The 21,499-nt window shown below is 43.0% G+C and overlaps 1 protein-coding gene across 1 annotated transcript in view; it reads right to left on the reverse strand.

The window, feature by feature from the left end:
• Positions 1 to 2,497: 2,497 nt before the first annotated feature.
• The window catches only part of meis1a (Meis homeobox 1 a), a 38,400-nt gene continuing 19,398 nt past the window's right edge, over positions 2,498 to 21,499 (reverse strand). Inside the window, exons 9-13 of the mRNA XM_030732061.1 lie at positions 13,308 to 13,384; positions 7,542 to 7,600; positions 5,735 to 5,824; positions 3,817 to 3,931; positions 2,498 to 2,996 (exon numbers count right to left, since the gene is read on the reverse strand). Of these exons, the coding sequence (XP_030587921.1) occupies positions 3,873 to 3,931; positions 5,735 to 5,824; positions 7,542 to 7,600; positions 13,308 to 13,384 (285 nt within the window). The 3' untranslated portion in view covers positions 2,498 to 2,996; positions 3,817 to 3,872. The remainder of the gene's footprint in view (positions 2,997 to 3,816; positions 3,932 to 5,734; positions 5,825 to 7,541; positions 7,601 to 13,307; positions 13,385 to 21,499) is intronic.

Consider the following 21,499-nt stretch of genomic DNA (forward strand, 5'->3'; position numbering starts at 1 on the left):
CATCCTCCCCTGTAAAGCTGTTATGAAGGCGAAATTAGCTACAGAGACCAAAGCAGTTTCTGTATCAGCTGTAAACATGTTTATTTGGAAAGTTTTAACATGGGAGTCTGTGGGGACTGACTCACTGCTGGCGCCCTGTGAGATGTCAGAGGAGCTGCAGTTGTGGAGCTTCTCCTGTTGTCAGGGCTCAGACTCTGATGGTCTGTTCCTCCACCAGCTGAGACTCAAACTGGATGCTGTCACTATGAACTCTGAACTTCAGTTGTTTCTGTCACAAATCTTAACTTGCATTGGCATGCTCCATTCAATGCCTGCTTTATCTGTGGGAAATTTCACTAATACGCAACAAATCTTCCTCAGACGGACTCTTGCTGTTTTCACCGGCTCCGGTCCAGCAGAGACCCTCTCAGCTCGTCTCTCTCACGTTGGGTCCTTGCTGCTCTTTTTGCATTTTAAAGTGAGCACATTTGATTCTCTGAGGGACGCTTAGCAGCCGCCAACTAATCACTCATTTATCTTTAAAAACAGAGATGAAGGCAGTTTCCACAATCCCCTAAAGAGGGCAGTCAAACATGGGGGTTGAAGCTGCCGCCTGTCAGTCAGCTCTGAGGGAAGCGCCGAGTGTTTGTGCTGCAGAAGTCATCTGAAGCCGAGTTTCCTGCAGCGTCACAAACCTCAGCTGAGTATCTGCTCTGCTCCAAATTAGTCGCTGATGTGAAGATAAATGATTTTCTTTTTGTGTCCGCCTGCTTTGAAATGAGGTGTATCTAGGAAACTCCCAGAGGACTGAGAGAGCAGATCCTTTGAGGGGGCCAACTGGAGCGTGAGGGGGAACTAATCTCTCCATTTAAGAGTTTGGAGCTGATTTCTGCCCCGTTTTCCCTCCCCATGAGTCAAACTCCAGGAGAAGAGCTGCATCTGAGAGTCCCGGCCACACCGAAGACCCAATGACGGGCCGTCACTGTGAACGGGCCGTGCCAGCTGCTGCTGGCAGGTCTGAATTTACGAAATCTCGGCTGTAATTCATGTTTCCCATCAGGCCTGCCGAAGGCTGCTTGGCTGGCTCCCCTCAGAATCCATCAGAGTGTTCATTTGAATTAAAATGACTCGAGCTGAGTTCCCCTTCAGGCATTCACAAACAAGACACGAAGGGAAGGAACAAGTTTAACAAGACTCAGAGCTTCACACTGTGACTGCAGAAGCTCTGCACTTTAACCCTTCACCAGCTTCCTGCAAAGAAAGGGAGAGAAACACTCTGGGAAATGAAAAGTGAAGAAAAAACAAAAACAAAAAAATGGAAGAAATAATGAAGAAAGTAAAATAAGCTCTCATAACCTTGAGCACTTTAACCCTCCACAACACCTAAACAACAGAACTGATGAGATTAATAAAGGTCAGAAACAGAACATCCATCCATTTCTTCCACTTCTCCAGCTGAGGGTTACAGAGGGGTGTAGTCTGTCTCAGCAGTAACAGGGTGAAGGGTGGGGTCCACCCTGACAGGTCATCAGTCCACCACAGGGATAACACAGAGAGACAGACCTCCATTCATCCTCACATTCACACCTAATCTTTAAAATATTGCAGCTGTAAATATGATGCATTTTTAACTTTCAATTCAGTTTCTGCACAAATACTACTTCAAAAATCGACACTTTTTAAGACATTAAATAAAAACCAGACTGAAATGATGTGTTAGAGTCGGGGGGGGGGGGGGGACACAGACCTGACTTTTCTTTGTATTATCATTCATTTAATTTGATCATCTGATGTTTTCAGCAGCTTTATTTTCCAAATGAACTTTCTAGCTAACAGGGAGAAACTGGATGAGTTCAGCATCAGGAACCGAGTCAGAAATGAAGACAAGTAGTCGGTGATTTTTTTTAAACCTCGTGGCTTTGTTTAACTAAGTCTTCTTAAAACATAAAAAACTGTAAACCTGAATTGTAAACCCAAGTCAAAAATATTTTAGGATTACAAAAGGAAAGTTTAATATATTTAAAACTGGAAACAAAGGTTTTATCCAGAAGAATAAAATTATACATTTCTTGCTTTTTAACTTTTGTGACTGAGAATTAAGAATTCCAGTTACTTTAATTTAAATCATTTAATTATTAAGTAAATATTGTGCAACCCACCTGCAGTACCTTTAAAGCCCACCAGGGGACGCAGCTGACACATTGGGAATCATTGTGTTTTTATTATTATGATTATGTTTTGTTTTTATTTCAGCTATTTTTTTTTTCCCAGAGTGGATTTTTATATTGTTTTAAAGCTTAAACAATAATATGGAGGATATGTGTCAGAGGTACAGTTACAGTCTGCAGGCTGGTTGTGCTGAAAACTGTGAAAAAAACAAAACTGAAGCAGCTCCCTTTTTTTTTTAGTTTGATTACAAAATCTCTTTAGTTTTTATTTGTACAAAAGTACAGAAAGCAGCAGGAGTCAAAAATAAGACTCAGAAATCAAGAGAATAAATTTTATTTTAGAAGTCGGAGGTCTGTGGGGTTTGAGGAAAGATAGAAGTCTACGAAAACTGGCAAACACACACGGTGTGAGAGCGAGAGCGCCGCACTCCTCTGAAACAGTCATTACAGAGCGGACGCCGTCCTGCAGAGCTTCAGTCTGTTTGCAAAGAGCAGACATCAGCTTCATGAGTTCATCAGCTGGAGCTTCTGCTGGTGTCTAAATGTCCAGAGAGGAAACCAAACTTCAGATCTGTTCATTCTGGGAAATGACATCACAGGAAATGACACATGGTGAACAGCTGTTTGTCTTTCCCTTCAGGATCGCTGTCTGTCCTCACATTCTCTTTGAGTTTTAGTTTGCAGAGCAGCCCCAGAGCACCGCTGAGAAAGAAGGCAAGCTCAGGTGTTTCCTCATCGGGCCACATAGGTGCCCAGAGGGGTGGAGAGCTGAGGGGGAGGATGGGTGAAGAGGCGTGGGGTCCAGCTCCACGCCAGCCATGGAGGTCTGCAGACCAGCTGATCAGAGTCCTGCAGAGGAAACAAAGAGGCTGCTCAGATCACATGGAAGTCCTCTAGCCTTACCCTTTAGGACGAAGCCTCGAACAACTGTGTGAGGGCTCAGGCTAGCATCAGGAGTGTGTGTGTGTGTGTGTGTGTGTGTGTGTGTGTGTGTGTGTGTGTGTGTGTGTGTGTGTGTGTGTGTGGCTGCATCAGCTAAATGATGCATCATTTCCTCAGTGCTCAGTAAGGACAGAGAAGAAAGACTCACTCCTTTAAACTAAATGTCGACCTCATCTGCCGTCTCTACACTTCGTTCCTCCTCCTCCTCCTCCTCCTGCTTAATAACAAAAACTGCTTACGGAGTAATTGGACTCTGAGTAATCAAATAAAGAGATGAGAGCGTCTCTCACTAACGATCAGTTCATTAGACAGAACGTGGAGCGGATCTCAGAGGATTAATTGACCTTTAAATCAGAGGGAGCTGTCTTTAATTAGTGAGGAGGAGCTGAGAGGATGCAGCAGAGCTGAATCTCAGTCAGTTGGAGCTTTTCAGAATAAATCTTACACGTCAAAGTGAGCAATAAGTTCTCATTTTCAGGTTCCTACTAACATCATCTGACATCACCCAGGTTCATTTAAGCGGCAGCACAGTGGCTCCAGGTGTTACTCTCACATCTTTATAGAAGCAGATTCCACTCAAACATTAAAATAAAAAAATAAAAATAAATTGTTTTCAAATTAAAAGTCCTTTTAAGCAAGGACCACTGAAAGCTTTTCATGTGATGTGACTACAGGAAGTGCAGGGTTCACCTGAAGCAGGTGAACGAGCTGAGGGCTCTTTACTCACGGTGGTTTCCTGAGATGCTGGGCGGCTCCTCTGGCTGCAGGGTGGAGGTGGTGGTGCTACATGTAGTGCCACTGTCCCTCCACACCCATCCCCATCCCTACACCACCTATCGGGCCTGTGGGACAAACAGACACACAAATAAAGGATCCTTCCACTTTATTTCATCGTGTCATTAATGTATGCCTCTAAGGGTCAGCCTCTCACCTGTGCTCTAATCTACCTTCTTTAAAGACTTGGACGCAGCTCTAACTGTGGCTGCACCTGCTCACACACTCAGTGAAGCAGACAGAGACAGGAAAAAGGAAATAATACTAACCGAGGTGACATCAGCACGTTACGTTACAGCGAACATAACGAGAGAGAAAGAGCCCTGTCACTGGAGCTTTTCTGTTGTGTCTACTCGCTTTGCTCTCAGTTTATTACTATTTCAAACATACCAGGACAAGCTGTTGGTGTAGTAGAGTGAAAGCTTTGCTGTCAGCTCTCCTGCTGCTGATGGGTGCTGAAGGAAAGCCGGAACAACATAGATCTTAAAAGATTGTTTTTTATTGCTGATATCTGATCAGCTTGCTGTAGCTTTCTGGTTCTGCCTTGACAATTTTTATTAGCTTTCTAAAAAAAATCTGTGATTAGAGGAAAATAAGTTTACTACCACTTATTTGGGTCTGGAGGAGGGGGCAAGCAGAGCTGGGCAAGTACAGCCCCCTCCAACAGCTCTTCTGAAGACATTCTCATCACTTCCAAAACTACATTTTTATTAGTCTGCCAATAAGTCTTTGAAATTATGAAATCTTTGGGATTATTCTTCACTATGTCACAGAAACATGTAAAAAAAAAAAAAAATCTAAGTAAAAAGCTGAAGTGGCATGAAAGTGCATGAAAAATAAACTGCCAAAACTTTCCTGGGACTCCTCACAGTGTGACACACAACTCCTCACCTAGGATGGTCCAGGAGGCATCCTGGTCAGACCCGGTCAACCACCTCAACTGGCTCCTTTCAATGTGGAGTAGTAGCAGCTCTACTCTGAGCTCCTCCTGAATAACCAAGCCTCTCACCCTATCTCTAAGCCAGAGACAGACACCTTCAGAGGAAGCTCATTTCCACCACTTTTAGCTCATAGGTGAGGGTAGAAAGGAAGTCTTGCATCACATATCTGCTCTCAGCTCTGGAAGCCCTCAAAAACTGTCCTTTAGCACAGGAAGCTGAAGTGGTGTTTATGCTTCAGTGTTACAGCCACTCTGTCTACATGTTGTAGCCACAAACCCTTCTGAAACCCTGTCCCGTAATCGACCCTGTAAACCGATGTGCACCTCAGTAGACATGTAACGTCACGTGGTGTTGACACAACCCACAGAGACCGGCCCCTTCATTACCGTCATTTCCTGCTACACATGTCCAACTTTTTCTGCCGTTGTTTTTCAAATTGACTGGAAGAGAATAGATCAACTAGAATAAGGATTTACACTGCCAGCTGGCATTTTGGCGGTGAGATTGAGAACGTAGACACACCATGCACAGGTATAAAGTCTGGCAACACTGCATTTACATAGGCCACGTCATGGCTGTGCAGAGGTTCAGATTAAAATGTGAGCTCCTTTTCTCCATCATCACTGTCATGTTCACCTCCAGTGCACATTTGTGATGCTGTGCAAAGCTGTACATTCAGCCTGCTGTTCTTTGAAGTGGACCCATCAGCTCATTTCCAGATCCAGGTTTCGTTCCTGGACTGTAGCAGAGTAGCTTTATGTGATATTCGGTTCAGAAAAGCCTTTCTTCTTCTTTCCATGTTAAATATAAACTTTGATTTGATTCATTGTGCAGAATCAGCACTAAATCTGTAATAACGGAACATAATCGAGCCCATAGGAACATAAGGTGTGAGCTTGGACTGCTCTGCCTGTGTGTGTGTGTGTTTACCGGGTGGTCTGATTCCCACATGTGTCTGTCCATCCACAACGAAGCCTCCCATTGGCTGACCATCTGGGCCGTATGGTGCTGCTTGGCTCACTGCGGACAGAGACGGACACGACGACTCGTTTTAATTATCTCACACCGAGGTGGAGGACGCTGAGATGCAGATAAACCGTCACAGCCTCCACATTTCAAACCTGGAGGCCGACCAGCTGGCACTCCCAAACCCTACAGGTTCCAGTTCAGCTCATGTGAACGTTTTAAAGACAGAAATTCATCTGAAAACAGTCAAAAAAAATTTAGGTGCGATTTTTAAACTTTGATCTTTCATGTTGGATCATTTTTTCTTTTCATAAAGCTTCAGTTCAGGGACCAGTTTTAATATGCTCAGTTACAGTTTTCTGCTTCAGTCAAACTTTTTTTTTGTTGCTATTTTTTCCAGTTACAGTCAGAAATATTAAAGTGGATCTATTCTGCTCATATCTAGCTTTATATTTCTATTCTGCGATTCACCTAGAGTAACTTTGCATGGCTTACAGTCCAAAATCATCCTTCTTTATCTGATCCTCAGCACAGCCCCTCAGTTCATCCAGTTGGAAATGAGCTGCTTTAGCTCCTCCCCCTGTACGGCAGGAAGGGCTGGGCCTGCATCACCGGGCTCACGCTGGATCTCCTAACGGTGCAAAATGGAAGCAGATCCTAAAACGAGCCTCTGTGCAGCTGAAAGCAGGCCAACACGAGCAATTATTCTGATCACACAGGGAATTAGAAGTGAAGGCCTGCTTCTAATAAAATCTGGCTTCACATGAAAGCCTCTTTAATTCTGCTGAGGGGGTAAATAAAGACAGAAATAATCAATAGAAAATGACTGCTTCAAAATATCGAGCTGCCAGTGTTTTCTTTTGTGTTTTATGAAAATGCTGCAGGCAAAGAAGCAAAATGTATAAAAATATAGGAATTATATTACATTATTACATTATGTGTTCAAATACCTTTGTAACAACTTCACTTATTTCTAAAGCAGTTAGGATTTTTTTCTGCCTTGCGGGTGATGTTTTTGAGGTGTGGGAGCCATTAATCAGACATTAACTGGAACATTTTGGTGCTTGTGGCGGAATCAGCCTCACATATCACGTTAAAGGGAAGTGAGGAACATTTTCAGCTTCATTCCCAGAAGTCTTCAGTTCAGTTTCTCTTTCAGCAGCGTTTCCAAATCTCTGTGAGGAAGTCAGCCGCGGGGTTAATGCTAACAAAGCTCAAGAGCCAAAAGGCTAACGGGACTTTAGCCCCGCTTTAGCGGGGGCTCCTATTTGTTTTAATCCGGGTTAAAATGTTGAATGGAGTGGTCAGTCAGAGCGATTAGCATCTTTGTCTGGAGCTAATCCTGCTGGGGTTTAGAAGCCATTCAGTCCCTGAGGGTTTAAGCCTCTCAGCTCACTGAGGAACCGAGCGGGAAGCTGCTTTTTCAGCCCGTTTTACACCCTGCTTCTCCTCTACCCGAGTTCACATGAACATCAATGCTCTGGAAACCACGTGCAGACACCATGGAGGAGCACGGATACGGCAGCTGGAAGAATCACTTTTAAGGAATTAAAAAGGAAAAAAATGAGGGTTATTTTCAGTTTGTTGCAGCTGATTTTACAGAAACTTTCCAGATCAGTTCCTTTAAATCGGCTGTTCAGCATTAAAGCACAGAACTAACTCCACCTGCACAGTTTGGTTTCATGGAATAAAACAGGGAATATGTGTCAGCTAAGTTTGAAGGACAGACTGAACTTCCCTCTGTGGACGGTGTGAATCTGTGGAACCTCACCTGCTCTGTTGGACTGATCGATCATTGGCTGAACAATCCGCCGCCTCGCATTGATGAACCTGAAAATCAAAGACAAGAAATTTATAAATGAGGTCATGCACAAAAACACTCAGGTTTCTGAGATATGAGATGTTTTCTGTCTAATCTTTAAATGAGATTAAAAACAGGTTAAAATTTCCCACTGTGCATCAGGGCAGAACGAGACTTCAGATTTGTATTGCTCGACTCTCTTTGCACCTGTCGTTGTGTCAGTCGACAGGTTGGTTCAGCTGCTGTGGATCAGTTCATTAGGCACAGTTTGGCTCTTTGGTTTGTGAGGTCTCAGGTCACCAACAGCATTCGCAGCTATTCTGAAACATTATTTCAATGGAATTTGATTTCATTGGTTACAAAAACTGCATGTGTGGAATTTCCTGTAACGTGTGGCTCAGGTTAGCTTAAAATGCATTTTTAAGGTTAAGGCAGTCATATTAAACTTTGATTGTTGCCCCCACCACCCCCACCCCCCCTTCAAAAGAAAAAATGTAATATTTAGGAGCTTAGTGACGTTTAAGATCAGTGAAGTTCAAACAGCTCGGTGCAGGTTAGCTTTTTTACTGTAGCTCTCATTTTGTTTCAGATTCAGTTTAAACATCGAGCAGCTCAAACTAGTTTCATGAGCCAGTCATTCAGGCTTAAATTATCACTTTCATTATGTGACTGAGAAGTCAAGGTCAAGGGCTCAATGTAGAAGAGTGAACTGATGCACAGTTATGGTTAAGAATCAGTTTATCAGAGTTCAGGTCCAGATCTGAGCTATCTGTTCTGTCTTTAGTGTTTTTAATCATGGTGACACAAACAGAAAACATGAAATGTTAATATAAAGATAGTTCAGTATTAAAAGGGGTGCTAATTGGAGCTGAGGCCGATTTTTGATTTTCCAGTGATTTGGTGCAGCAGATTTAATTTTCTTTATGTAAAAGTCAAGTTTAGAAGCTGAAAGGTGAGCTGAGGTCAGATTAGCTACTTAGAAGTGAGGGCTATATGTTGGGGCAACACGGCAGCATAGTGGTTAGCACTGTTGCCTCACAGCTAGAAGGTCTGGGTTTGACTCCACCTTGGCGCGGGCCTTTCTGTGTGGAGTTTGCATGTTCTCCCCGTGTCTGTGCAGGTTTATTCTGGTTTCCTGCCCACAGTCCAAACACATGGGGTTAGGTTAATTGGTGATTCTAAATTGCCCATAGGTGTGAATGGTTGTCTGCCTCTCTGTTTTAGCCCTGCGACAGGCTGGCGACCTGTACAGGGTGTAACCTATCCTTCACCCTATGAGAGCTAGGATAGGCTCCGTAACCCTGACAAGGATAAGAGGATGGATGGATTTATGTTGGTTAGCAAAGGGGCTGAATTAACAGCTCAGTTTGGTCCAAGGTCAGATTAATGTGATCAATACAAATAAATCAAAACACTTCCTGGAGCTTAACCAATGGAAAGCCGCCAGTGTGTGCACACCGGAGTCTTTGTTTCTCAGGTAACTCGGGGGTTAAATGCTGCCGGTTAACTGGAAGCGTTAACTGCACTGGACTCATACGCATCTCCTTCTAAATGCAATCCTAAAGCCATCATCCTGGTATGCGTGACCTCTGACCCAGCACCTCCTGTGACCTCCTCAACTCCTCCCATTACTCCCCTGTGCTCGCCCTCCCTGCCTCCCCTCAGCAGAGCAGCGCTCTGGTCTTCCTCAGCTTAAAGGCCTCTGAAGCCGCCCGCCGACCCCTCCTGACCCGCCCTGAGTGAAAGCTCTGTGGTTTCCCACTTGATTTATGTCCTCCTACACCCTGAGCCCCGGGTGGGGTAGGTCCATTTCAACTGTGGTGTGTGTGTGTGTGTGTGTGTGTGTGTGTGTGTGTGTGTGTGTGTGTGTGTGTGTTCTTTTCAAAAAAAAAACAAAGGCCACAGCAGTTCTTTGAGGGACTGAAAAAAGGTAGGGGAGGAGGAGGAGGAGGAGGAGGAAGGGTAAGATGCAGAGGAGAATTTTCAGAGGTGAGTCAGACGAGAGCTGCACAGAAATCCTTCCAGTAAAAATCTGCTGTTAGGACGGGGTTAACGTCACAGGAGGAGGAGGTTCCTGTTTTTATTGTTCAGAGGGGGTTTTACAGGAGTGGATATTCATGAGGAAAAACAAAAACCAGCAAATAAATGGGGATAAACCGGCCGAGAAAAAAGCCCGCTCAGAAACGTGCAGTCGCACTGATCCAGGGTCAGCTGTCTGCACAGCCGTCGCTGTGATACAAATAACTGCGTCACCTCAGCTCGAGTCTACACAGGCTCGAATCTGATATCACTACATCAATTAGAGCAAAACGTGTTTTATTAAGTAAATACGTTTTAAATTAATATGAACTAAATTCCTTTTTCATGCAAAAATTCTTTAAAATTATTTATTAATCTGGTCTTAAAAATGTTTTTTAAAAAAGTCCCATCATAACTGTGCAGAGTTTAAAACACCGTGTTATAAAATTCAAACAGATGTCAGAAGCTGCAGGCAGAGAACATTTATAACACTTCACTATTAAAAAAATCATTTCTGATAATAAGCCGAGCTTCCCTGCTTTGCATTAGTGCACGTGATATTTGAAAATGACCGAGTGTGTGACGCTGAAAGCTGTATGAGGAGAGTTTAACGCTGAACTGAGGTTGTGATTTTTGGCACTGATGGTTTCTACACATACAGGAAGTGACATAATGAGCAATACTCAGCTAAGGACTACAAAGAGACATTTAAACATGTCATATATATATATATATATATATATATATATATATATATATATATATATATATATAAACATAAACAGTATGCACAACCAATTATGAGAGAAACACAACAACAATAATTACAAATAAAAAACAAAGAAGACCACAGTGGTCTACAGTGGAAAAACTGTGGGAGGAGCCAGTCCTCCATGTTCAGTATGAACAGCATTAGCCCGAGGATGGAAACCAGCTAGCAAAAGGAAACGTCCTTACAGGGAAATCCACAAATATTCACCAGAATAAGGACGTATGTCAGTGCAGACTTCTCCAGTTCTACAGCCGAGAGGCTGGAATGAGAGCTCCGAGGCAGCCGGAGGAATAAGTAGGTACAAATTTTTGTACCTATATTTGGGAGTGTGCGCAGGGCCGGAGTCATGCACTGAACTGCACTCCTCTCCAGGGGTAGGTCGTCATTTTGTTGCTTGCCAACAACACATTGAAAAGGAAGAGGGAAGGATCTTGATGTGGGCTCAGCACAAGAAAACTTTATGTCAGACCGACACGACGCGCACACCTGGATTTTTCCGAAATGCATCTGAAACAAGGAAAACTTTACTTCAAATTTAACTTCAAAACATGATAAATCTCCTTCTGACCCCCCAAAGGCCTGATGGGGACAGGAAGGGCGGCGGGCCTCTCTGTACAGTCAGCGAGCTTTAAACAAAGCAGATTAATCACCACACACACGCACACACACACACACACACACACACACACCAACCGTCTGCTTGTAAAACAGTCACGAAGCTCCGCCCACCAGAGGAGTCATTCTCAGGTCAGTACCCCTCCACCCCCACCCCAACGGGTGTGTTTAAATAAACCAGTCCAGCTGTTTGCCATGAAAATGCCATTTACACCAACTGTACCCCCCTCCACACACACACACACACACACACACACACACACACACACACAGTCAGCTTTAGGACTTCTCTGTTGAGCGTGTCGTCTCATGTCTGAATAAACTTCCTCCTCTCATCCACACGACTCAAACAAACGAGTGAAGTAAGTTTGATGTTGGACGATTTTACGAACCGTCCAATCGCAGAGGGCGAGGAAGCGTCACCCTTAATCCCAGTCATCATTCAAAGGCTTTTCATAACAAACACATGCAAAACAGGCTGGAAGTCCGTCCAATCGGAGAGTTCACATTCGTCCAGTGTTGGTCTCACGTGTTGAAGAGTTAGTCAGGTTTTTCTTTTTTATCACGTCCAGACAAACGACAACACGGGAAGCTAGGCAACAAATTCCAAAACACAAAAATACATAAAACAGAAGTGACCAGTCTGTGCATGTCGAAACGTTCAGGTTGTTTTTAAGATGGATGGACCACACCTTTATGTGTGGGAACATCACCCTGTGGTCTTCTCTCAGGGTCACTTTCAGGGGATGAGGAGGTACGAGGTTACTACTCTGGAGCTGGAAACCCAGAAACCGAGCAGAAGCGAAAAAAAAGGTCACCAGAAAAATGTGATTTTTAAATAATAAATGTTGGAGATCCACGAAGTTTCGTCTGGGTGAATTTCACAGACTGAGAGCGACCTAAAGAGTGAATAACGAGAGGGAGAGCAGAGAGAGAGGGGACCATTTTTAGTCTTTGTTTCATAAAGCACGAATAAACACGCCAACTCAACTCTGCAGGAATGGCTGAAAAAGGAAGCGTCAAAGCTGCAGTTCCCCTGCAGTCCAGCAGAGGCGCCAGCAATGAGTCCATTCCCATCGACTCCCATATTAAAACTTACCAGCAGAAATAAACATGTTTACAGCTAATTTCCCCTTCATAACAGCTGTATGGGAGGAGAATGTTTTCATAACTCACCTGTTCAAATTGGATTAAAGTTGCATTATTAGGGGTGTGGCCTCTTTGACTGACAGGAGGCTGTCCGCTAGGCTTCCCCTCAGCTAACTGGAGTCCCTGAACTGGACCTCTGGACCGAGTTTGTGCTGCTGGTTTCCTGTTTATGCAGATATTTTTTGAGATCATGTTTTTGACTTGAGGAATGTTGAAGCCCAGTAAAGCGACGGCTTCTGGTAAAGTTGCTGCTTTTCTTTTTTTTCCCCTCATCGTCATCTATCAGGATTAAACTTCCTGCTCGAGTGTTTGAATTTTTCACACAGACGTTCTGGTTCTCCGTGGAAAGGTGATATGTGGCAGGTTTTGACGCCCTGTGATTTCCCGGCGTTCCTCTGAACTCATTAATGAATCTTTCTCCCGCCGAACATTTGACTGCTGCCATGATAATGTTTCTGTAGTTGCCTCGTGGAGCATTTCTGCAGATTGAGAGAACTGAGCACCGGCTGTAAATCAAGCAGACAGGAGGCAGTTTAACCCCCACCGCTGCACCTGTGTGTGTATTCAGGTGTTTCCAGGTGATTCATTTTGACTTGTTTCTCCTCTCCTTGCCTCCTTCTCTGTCTCATCTTCACTCTCCAAACCTCTTGTGTCCTCTTATCTTCTTTTTTCAAGTTAAACTCATGCCTTTGCTGCTTCGAGCCAGCGTGGAGATTTTTGCTGTTAATGTCAATCATGAACAGTTTTTACAAACTTCTGCACAGCACAGGTTCATAGAGGAGTCCATTTTGGAGAAATAAAGACTAAAATGTGCATTTATTCACACTTTACTAGCAACCCTGATGTTGTTTTCATATATTCTTGTCTTTGCATCCACACTCGGCTGCAGGACAGACAGACAGACAGGGTGGACAAACAGGCAAAATGTAGGTGAGACAAACAGTGTGCTAGCACACAGTTAGATCCCCAACAGTAAACGAGAGGGATCCCTCAGGTCTCCACCTCAGAGCTCCAATTAACTCTCCAATTAAGCACCTCCTTCCTTCTGAGAGTGGAAATGAGGAAACCCCGCAGGAATTCATCATCATCTCAGTCATCAGCCTCAGGGTGGCTTTGGGGTGGGGGTGGGGGGGCAGAGGGTCAGCCTTCCCCTAAATAATTGCCACGGCATCGTGACTCACCAGTTGTTGACCTGCAGGATGGTGAGGCCGGTGTCCTGAGCCAGCTGCTTCTTCTGCTCCTCCGACGGGTACGGGTGCTGCAGGGGGACAAAACACAGAGATGTCAACACGCTGTGTTAAAACATCACAGGTTGGATGTTGCTGCTGTTGCTCTTAAAGCTGCCGCTAATTAGCGTTAAAGTGGGGGGCAGTCTCATTAAGGAACCATGGAATGGAGCATAATTAACAGAGGAAGTGGTGAGCCAATTACAGAAGGAAACCTAGTGGAGAGAGTCCTGTTAATTAGACTGTGTGTGTGTGTGTGTGTGTGTGTGTGTGTGTGTGTGTGTGTGTGTGTGTGTGTGTGTGTGTGTGTGCTGATTGAGAACACATACATACCCATCACTATTGTAAACATCTGAATGAATAAATGATTATAAATCTGTCCTGAGGTCAGAATGCAGTGAGTTGGATGGACTGGTACTCTCACACACACACACACACACACACACACACACACACACACACACACACACACACACACACACACACGCACGCACACACACACACACACACACACACACACACACACACAAAGCATTTGTCTAACATTCACACCAACACTTTGATGGATGCATCAGGAGCATCAGTATCTTGCTCATGGATACTTTGGCATACAGACTGCAGCAACCTCCTGATTGGTAGACTACCTGTGAGCCACAGCTGCACCTGTATTTGGCTGTTTAACATGATTTTTACTTTACAGAAACATATTCTGCGATAGAAACTCGTATTTGTATACAGCTTTCTTTCTATATGCAATTTGAGTATCCTGACTCATGCTAATTAGTACATCAGAGGCATCATACTGTAATAATGTTATACTACATAATATATGTTATGTATATTATGTATGTTAAAAATTGAAAAGTAAAACATTTTAATACAAGCATTTTTATAGATCCCTGGAAAGCAGGTAAACTCAGCTCTGAAATATTTGCACGTTTGGTGATATTATGGATGATAAGATATTCAAAGTCTTCACAATTTTTCATTTTGGAACATTATTCTGAAATTGTTCCACAATTTTTATCCTCCTGTGCAAAATAAAGTGGGAGGAATTTGTTGTCATATTATCCGTCTGGGCATCTGCCTGTGAGGTTTTACTTTTCCAGACTCCAAAACCACAAGGAGCTGAGCCATGAAATTTGGCATATGGTTCTTTACTCTTCAAAGATGTGGAACATGATATTCATATTCCTGGATGTTTAGTCCCCTTTGTAGAGTTTGGCTGTATTTATCTGAAGTGGAGAATAAACAAGCTGGAGGATTTCAGGCTGCTAATGCTATAATATAATATATGCTATTGACATGCAGTCTATTTCTCATGCCTGAGTGGCTTAGCCTAATCATGTGATCATATTGTCCTGTGTGATTGGCTATGCCTACCTAAACATTATTGACTGAAATGGAGAAAGTGGGGATTCCCCATATCTAGCAGCTGACCTCGGTCACTGAACAGCTGGCAGTAGCTGATAGTGAGAAACTAAAGAATCCCAAATTTCTCCTAAAGAGCTAAAGAGTTGGTTTATATTAACATCAGTTCTTGGCTGCAGCCTTATTGATTAGCCTGTGATGCCAACTTCTGATTGGCTGAGCATCGTCTTTCAGGGATGGCTCATGGCCATAAATAGTACAGGCTATGACTCATCATTGAGCAATATTAAAGCCATACCTACTGCTCAGCAACAACACGGTTGCATTATGTTTTGTACATTGTTACCTTATGATTATAGTGATGTTATACATAATGCATTGATATCAGCAGATTATGAAGTATGTGTGCATTATGTAGTAATATTCCTTCAAACACACGAGTATAATATGATGTGAATACCTTGTAAGCATGCATTACATCTGGCTTATTGTTATAGATTATATAAATAGACATTATGCAGTATACATCCTTGTACCAGAGTGCAGTGTGTACTTTCTCTAATTTGTTTACCATGGAAATGTTTTTGTTTAGGATGTGATTACCAAAATGTATTTGTAGGAATATTAAAGATAATCACAGAATATCAATCTCTTACAGCATGCCTTTGATTTAATGAGTATTGTTAATACTGAACACATATTTTGTTGGAATATGTATTATATCATTACTAACACAGGGGGGACGAAAAGTATTTGGATCAAAGTTTGGGGCAAGGCCTCCAAATTAGGGCAAAATAGTGTTGCTGAAGGTAATCAGACGTCTGCTGAAGGGTTTCTGTTATGAAATGGGGCTGTAACGTTACCCTGACTTCTATATTGATTTAATATTTAATGAATGGTGGCAGGAAACATGGGTCATATTAATATATTTTTCTTAAAATAATACTTTTTCTTTGAGCTTTGAACACCTGATGTGTTTTCTATGTTCTATAAAATATGGGTTTATGAGATTTGCAAATAATTGTATTTTGTTATTATTTTGCAGTGTCTCATCATTTCTGGAGCTCAGTCTGTATTAAACGTGTCAAAGCAGCGTTTCTAAAAAAACATCAGGTACTTTAAATAAACTGTCTGGGGGCTCGGGGGGTGGAAGAGTTCATGTAAAGTTCATGTTAAGCAGTGCCACGAACAATAAATAATGTCTCAACAGCTGATGGTGAGAGTTTGTTCATGTGCTGACTGAAACCAGCTGCTGCCGGTCCTCCACGACCCTAACCCTGCCCGTCCCTGACCCACATAGCAGCGCTTTCACCAGCTACTTTCACACTGAGCTAACACGCTAACAATCACATTCATTTTACTCTGCAGAGACCAGAACACGCACACCAACTTGGACAATATGCTTACTTTCAGGTGAGACATTATTGCACAGCATTTCTATCCCACATATTGAGACAGGGTCCCACACTTTGATTGGAATTCGATTCACTTTCACCAGTGAACACTTCTAAAGGTTGACTTTCATCCAGAGGCTGAGAAGACAGAAGGAGAGGCTGTCATTGTGTGCTACATTCAGGTTTATCCACTGCAACAAAAAGCGCTGCTCTGTAGGAGATGATGTAGGAGAATCCAAAACATTGATAAAATCCAAAGTGCAGTGAGCCTAAAGGAGAACCGAAGTCAAGAACGTGAGGAAGACCAGCGAAGACTGAATACACACAGCAGGGAGAGGGCTGAGGAGGCACAGGTGAGACAAAGCAGCGAGAGAGAAAAAAAGGATGTGACAAGAGGAGCCAACCTTCAAAATAAAACTTAAAGAAGCAAATAAAACATGACAAAAACACTTTACCTTCCCTCTGAGATGGGCCATCACTTTTGACTCTAATTCAAATTTTTGTTTAAAAGTGGATACATTTACATTAAAAATGTCCTGTCTGAATAACTGGAGGAATAATACACGGACAGCAGAGCTGTGAGCGCCCATAAGTCACTTCATGTGAACTTTTCTTAAACCTCCTCCTGTGAAAGACAGAAAAACAGAAGCTGGCAAGTGTCTTTCACCACCTGCTGGTTTTACTAAAAACTTGGTTTAAGGTTTCACTACCACATCCCTCCATGTGGCGAGGAGGGCCTTTAATGTCTTCTTCTCTGTGTCCCGTCCTTCTGCCAAAGCTCTCTGTGATCTGATAGCAGGTAATTGTCCTAAACAGCATCTAATTCACCACAATCACCATGTTGTTTTGTCACATGTGAGCTGCATTCTCCAGCGGAAAGCTCCTAACGTGTCTCCGGGGAAGGTTTTGTCAGAAACATGATGAGATAAAGGAAAGCAGCGAGTGGGAGCCTTCAGGCTGTTTTACAGATGAAGAAGAAGAGGGAACGCAGCCCATCACAGCCGTCACATCCGGGAAGAAATAGAAGGTCTGAAACCACAGAGTCACCCTTCCATCAGATGGTGGAGCAAACATCTGGATACGTCGAGCCCTGCTCTTAATAACATCATAATCAAAGTCTGGACCAGAACCAGACAGGTCTGGGTTCTCTCTAACTGTGAAAGCTGAGTATTATTTAAAAGAAGTGTGCATAAAAACTAAGATCCATCCATCTGTATTTCCTCATTAATCTGCATCCTTTAAAACTGGCTTTAAAACCCACTCCTCTGAAAATGGACTTCTGCTGCTCAGCTAGCGACAGCAGCAACCATAGTTGTTTGCATTCCAGGGGCCAGAGCCGGTGACATAAAAGGAAATCTGAGGCTGCTGGCTAAGGATAAACAACGATTTGTTAAAATAATAATTCAAGTTGGCAGTAATGACACCCGGTTATGCCAATCGGAGGTCACTAAAGTTAATATTGAATTGGTCTGTAACTTTACCAAAACAATGTCGGACTCTGTAGTTTTCTCTGGACCCTCTCCAATCAGGCCAGGAGCGACATGTTTAGCCACGTGTTCTCCTTAAAATGTTGTCTGAGTGGTGTCCAGAAAATGATGTGGGCTTTATAGATAACTGGGAAAATTTCTGTGGAAAACCTGGTCTTGTTAGGAGAAATTGCATCCATCCCACTTTGGATGGAGAAATCTGGCCAAATTTATTAACCCTCCTAAAACCTGACTACCCAGGGTTGAGACCAGGAAGCAGAGCTGCAGTCTTACACGCCTCTCTGCAGCTTCTCTCCTCCTGCCATCCCCCCCAAAACCCCATCCCCATAGAGTCGGTCCCTGCTCCCAGACCACCAAAGAACAACAACAACAAAAAAAAAGAAAAGTAAAATCAGCAGAAAACTATTTAAACATAAAAATCCACTTAGAAATACCAATATAGCACCCTCAACTGCACCAATGAGTAAAACAGTAAAACATATGGCATAGAAACTGAAGACTTAACAGTATTCCCTGAAAGCCCCCTCCTGGCTGAACATTTCTTAATAACATTTACATTTACTTTAATTACACAGCAGTGGGGGAGAAGTTTTATTACAGCAGAAGTCTTTCTCAAAGTGCTGTAACTAAGTTCAAGGATATAAAGTCGTCCCCCGCTATATCACGGTTCATTTATTGCGGCTTCACTGTATCGCGGATTTTAAAAAAAATATATTAATAACTCTGTTTCGCGGAGCTTTCACTATATTGCAGGATTTTGCGGCATATAGGTATTTCTGTAACACCCCATAACTACGTTCATCACTCGGACGAAGTGATAAGTCACGCCTACGCCTTTAGCGGAAATGGAAGTTCTGGCTGTGACTGATCCGAGGGTGAAGATGCTGCACCACCTTCATCGCCATCAGTACTGCACAGCTAGATTATTCATCATCTTCATCATTCAATTTGTAGTAAGAGCGTGATAAAGGTTTATAGAGTGTGGGAAGGGTTTATAAAGCCTTAAAATATATATAAATAATAAAATAAATCAGCACTGCGTATGACTTTGGATACTGTGGCTCCTCTGAAAAGGAAAGCTTCAAATCAGAAGTGCCTGACTCCGTGGTATAATTCACAAACGCACAGCTTAAAGCAGATAACCCGTAAGCTGGAGAGGGAATGGCGTCTCACTAAATTAGAAGATGCTCATTTAGCCTGGAAAAAAAAGAGTTTGTTGCTCTATAAAAAATCCCTCCGTAAAGCTAGGACATCTTACTATTCATTATTAATTGAAGAAAATAAGAACAAGCCCAGGTTTGTTTTCAGCACTGTAGCCAGGCTGACAAAGAGTCAGAGCTCTGTATTCCTTTCACTTTAACTAGTAGTGACTTCATGAATTTCATTCACAAATAAAATTTTAGACATTAGAGAAAAAATTATTCATAACCACCTCACAGACATATCTTTGTGTACAGTTACTTTCAGTACTGCTGGTATTCGTTTAGACTCTGACTGATCTTTCTGAGTTAACTTCAATAGTTGTTTCCTCCAAACTGTCTGACCTCACAAATGTGCTTCTGGAAGAATGGTCAAAAATTCCCAGAAACACTCCTCAATCTTGTGGAAAGCCTTCCCAGAGAAATTGAAGCTTTTATAGCTGCAAAGGGTGGGCCGACATCATATTAAAGCCAATAGATTAAGAATGGGATGGTACTCAAGTTCATATGAAGGCAGATGGTGAATACCTTTGCACAGATGGCATCCTATCACGGTACCACGCTGGAATTCACTGAGCTCCTCAGAGCGACCCATTCAGTCACTAATGTTTGTAGAAGCAGTCTGCATGCCGAGGTGCTTGGTTTATACACCTGTGGCCATGGAAGTGATTAGAACACCTGAATTCAATGATTTTGATGGGTGAGTGAATACCTCTTGCAATATAGTGGATATAAATGTGATTGATAGATAATGTATCACATATTTTTTGGTCCTTTCATTTTTCATCTGGGCCTTGAGCGGGCTAAATAATCTGGATTTGTCAGAGTCTTAATCGTCAGCTGAGGGTTTACAGCTGTCCCTGATATGGATAACAGTAAAGTTTAACATCTGCTTCAGATGTTTTTTTCTTTGGGTTCACTTTGCTGTGGGTTCAGTTAAAGGTTCTGTGAGAGGTCTCGTGGATGTTTTATATCTTATATAAAACCCCAAAAACGTAGCAGTGCTGTGGACGGACGCTTCGATCCATAAATTATTTATTCTGTCCAACATTTTGACAGATGAAGTCTTCATTTTGTGCTAAATAAAATCAATTATTGATGCAGTGGGGCTTCTGGGACAAAAACAAAGTGTTGATCGCTCTGCAGCCTGTGATTGGTGAAGGTTTATTTGCATCCCAGTGCCTCTGCAAAAATACAGTCCAACAGGCTCATAAAGACAGTCACACATTCAATATAAAGGCTGTGAGTCTAAAGAAAAGCCATACAGACCAGTCACTTATCAACCTGATGAATTAATAATAAATAAAAAGATTCATCACCACAGAAAATACCAGCTGGTTTAAAAAATATTTTTAAGGCTGTTGATGAGAGCTTTTTGCTTTAAGGGCACAACACTTTTCTATTATATTAATTATATGATGTACAATATTTCAAAGGTATCACAGTACAGAAATTCAGTCCACACAGTCTCGCGTCTCACTCGAGTCTTCACAACTTTATTTTGCTGTGTTTGTGCTGTTGGAGCATTTTTAATGCAATTATCTGACCAATAATATGGTTGCTGTGCTTCACTGGACTAACAGACGGTCCAAGAAGGCGGAGCTTCAGGTGTGTGTGTGTGTGTGTGTGTGTGTGTGGATGCACACTGATAACCAGGCTAGCTAGCATACGCTGATAACTTAGCCTCTTTGGTGCTTTTTGTCTTAAGCCTGACATCTTCACTTTATCATCTTACGCTGTCGGGGAAGAAAGGACGGCATGTGATGTATGTGACCACATGCTGGACATTTTCTGGGTGTTCTCAGGGACCTGGAGGGGCGGGAGGTCAATAAAGGTGACCCTCACAAAGGGCCGGGCCCCAGGGCCCCTGGAGGGGGACTGTCACAGAGGTAATGGATGGTGTTTTCACTGCAGGGTGAGGCGGCCACAGAGCAGCCTTCCTCACAGTCTCATCACAGAGGCCTTTATTTTTAAGCGAACCCAGAGAGCCACGCAGATGATGGGGAGTTTCTAATCACAAAGAGTTCTATACAGCCTGAACACTGATCCCAGGTCTGTTTCTGTAGATTTCTCCACCTTCATAGGGAAACACAAGCCGGGCTAATTCTGTTTACTTTGGTGTAAACGGGATAAGGCTACGCTGTATGAATCTGGTGATGGCCTGTTCTAGCTGACGAAGCTGAGTTACCAGATCAGCTCCAGTTTGGATGAATCCTGCAAACGTTGATGTTGACGAACGTTTTCCTGTTTCCTGCTCACATATTAGCAGCAAAATGTGTTTAGGACATTACAAAAAGTTGAGCACAGTTTATTTTCTGCAATAATCCAAAAACCTAGAGAGAAATCTTTCTGTCTCAGGAACCACGGTGATGCTCTCAATCACTGTTGGCTGATTAGTCAAATATTGATAATTAACCAAACCTGCTAATAAAAATAACCTGCAATAAATCTGATGTTCCAGAGGCCGCATGCACGCTTCACACTGAGGCTTTTTTTGGTCTCTGAGTTTGTGGTCTGAGGGGGTAAACACAATCACTCTCACTGTTAATGCTCTCCATTTGTTAAATCTGTGGCGCCGAACATTCAGACTGTATGGGGTGGGGGTGGGGGGGTCTGCTGACACGATGATGGACGGACTCGCAGAGACGCCGGGACCAGATGGAGGTGATGGCGGATTTCACATTGCAGGCGTTTGA

Source organism: Archocentrus centrarchus, chromosome 1, assembly GCF_007364275.1.
Source record: "Archocentrus centrarchus isolate MPI-CPG fArcCen1 chromosome 1, fArcCen1, whole genome shotgun sequence".
Taxonomy (NCBI): Eukaryota; Metazoa; Chordata; class Actinopteri; order Cichliformes; family Cichlidae; genus Archocentrus; species Archocentrus centrarchus.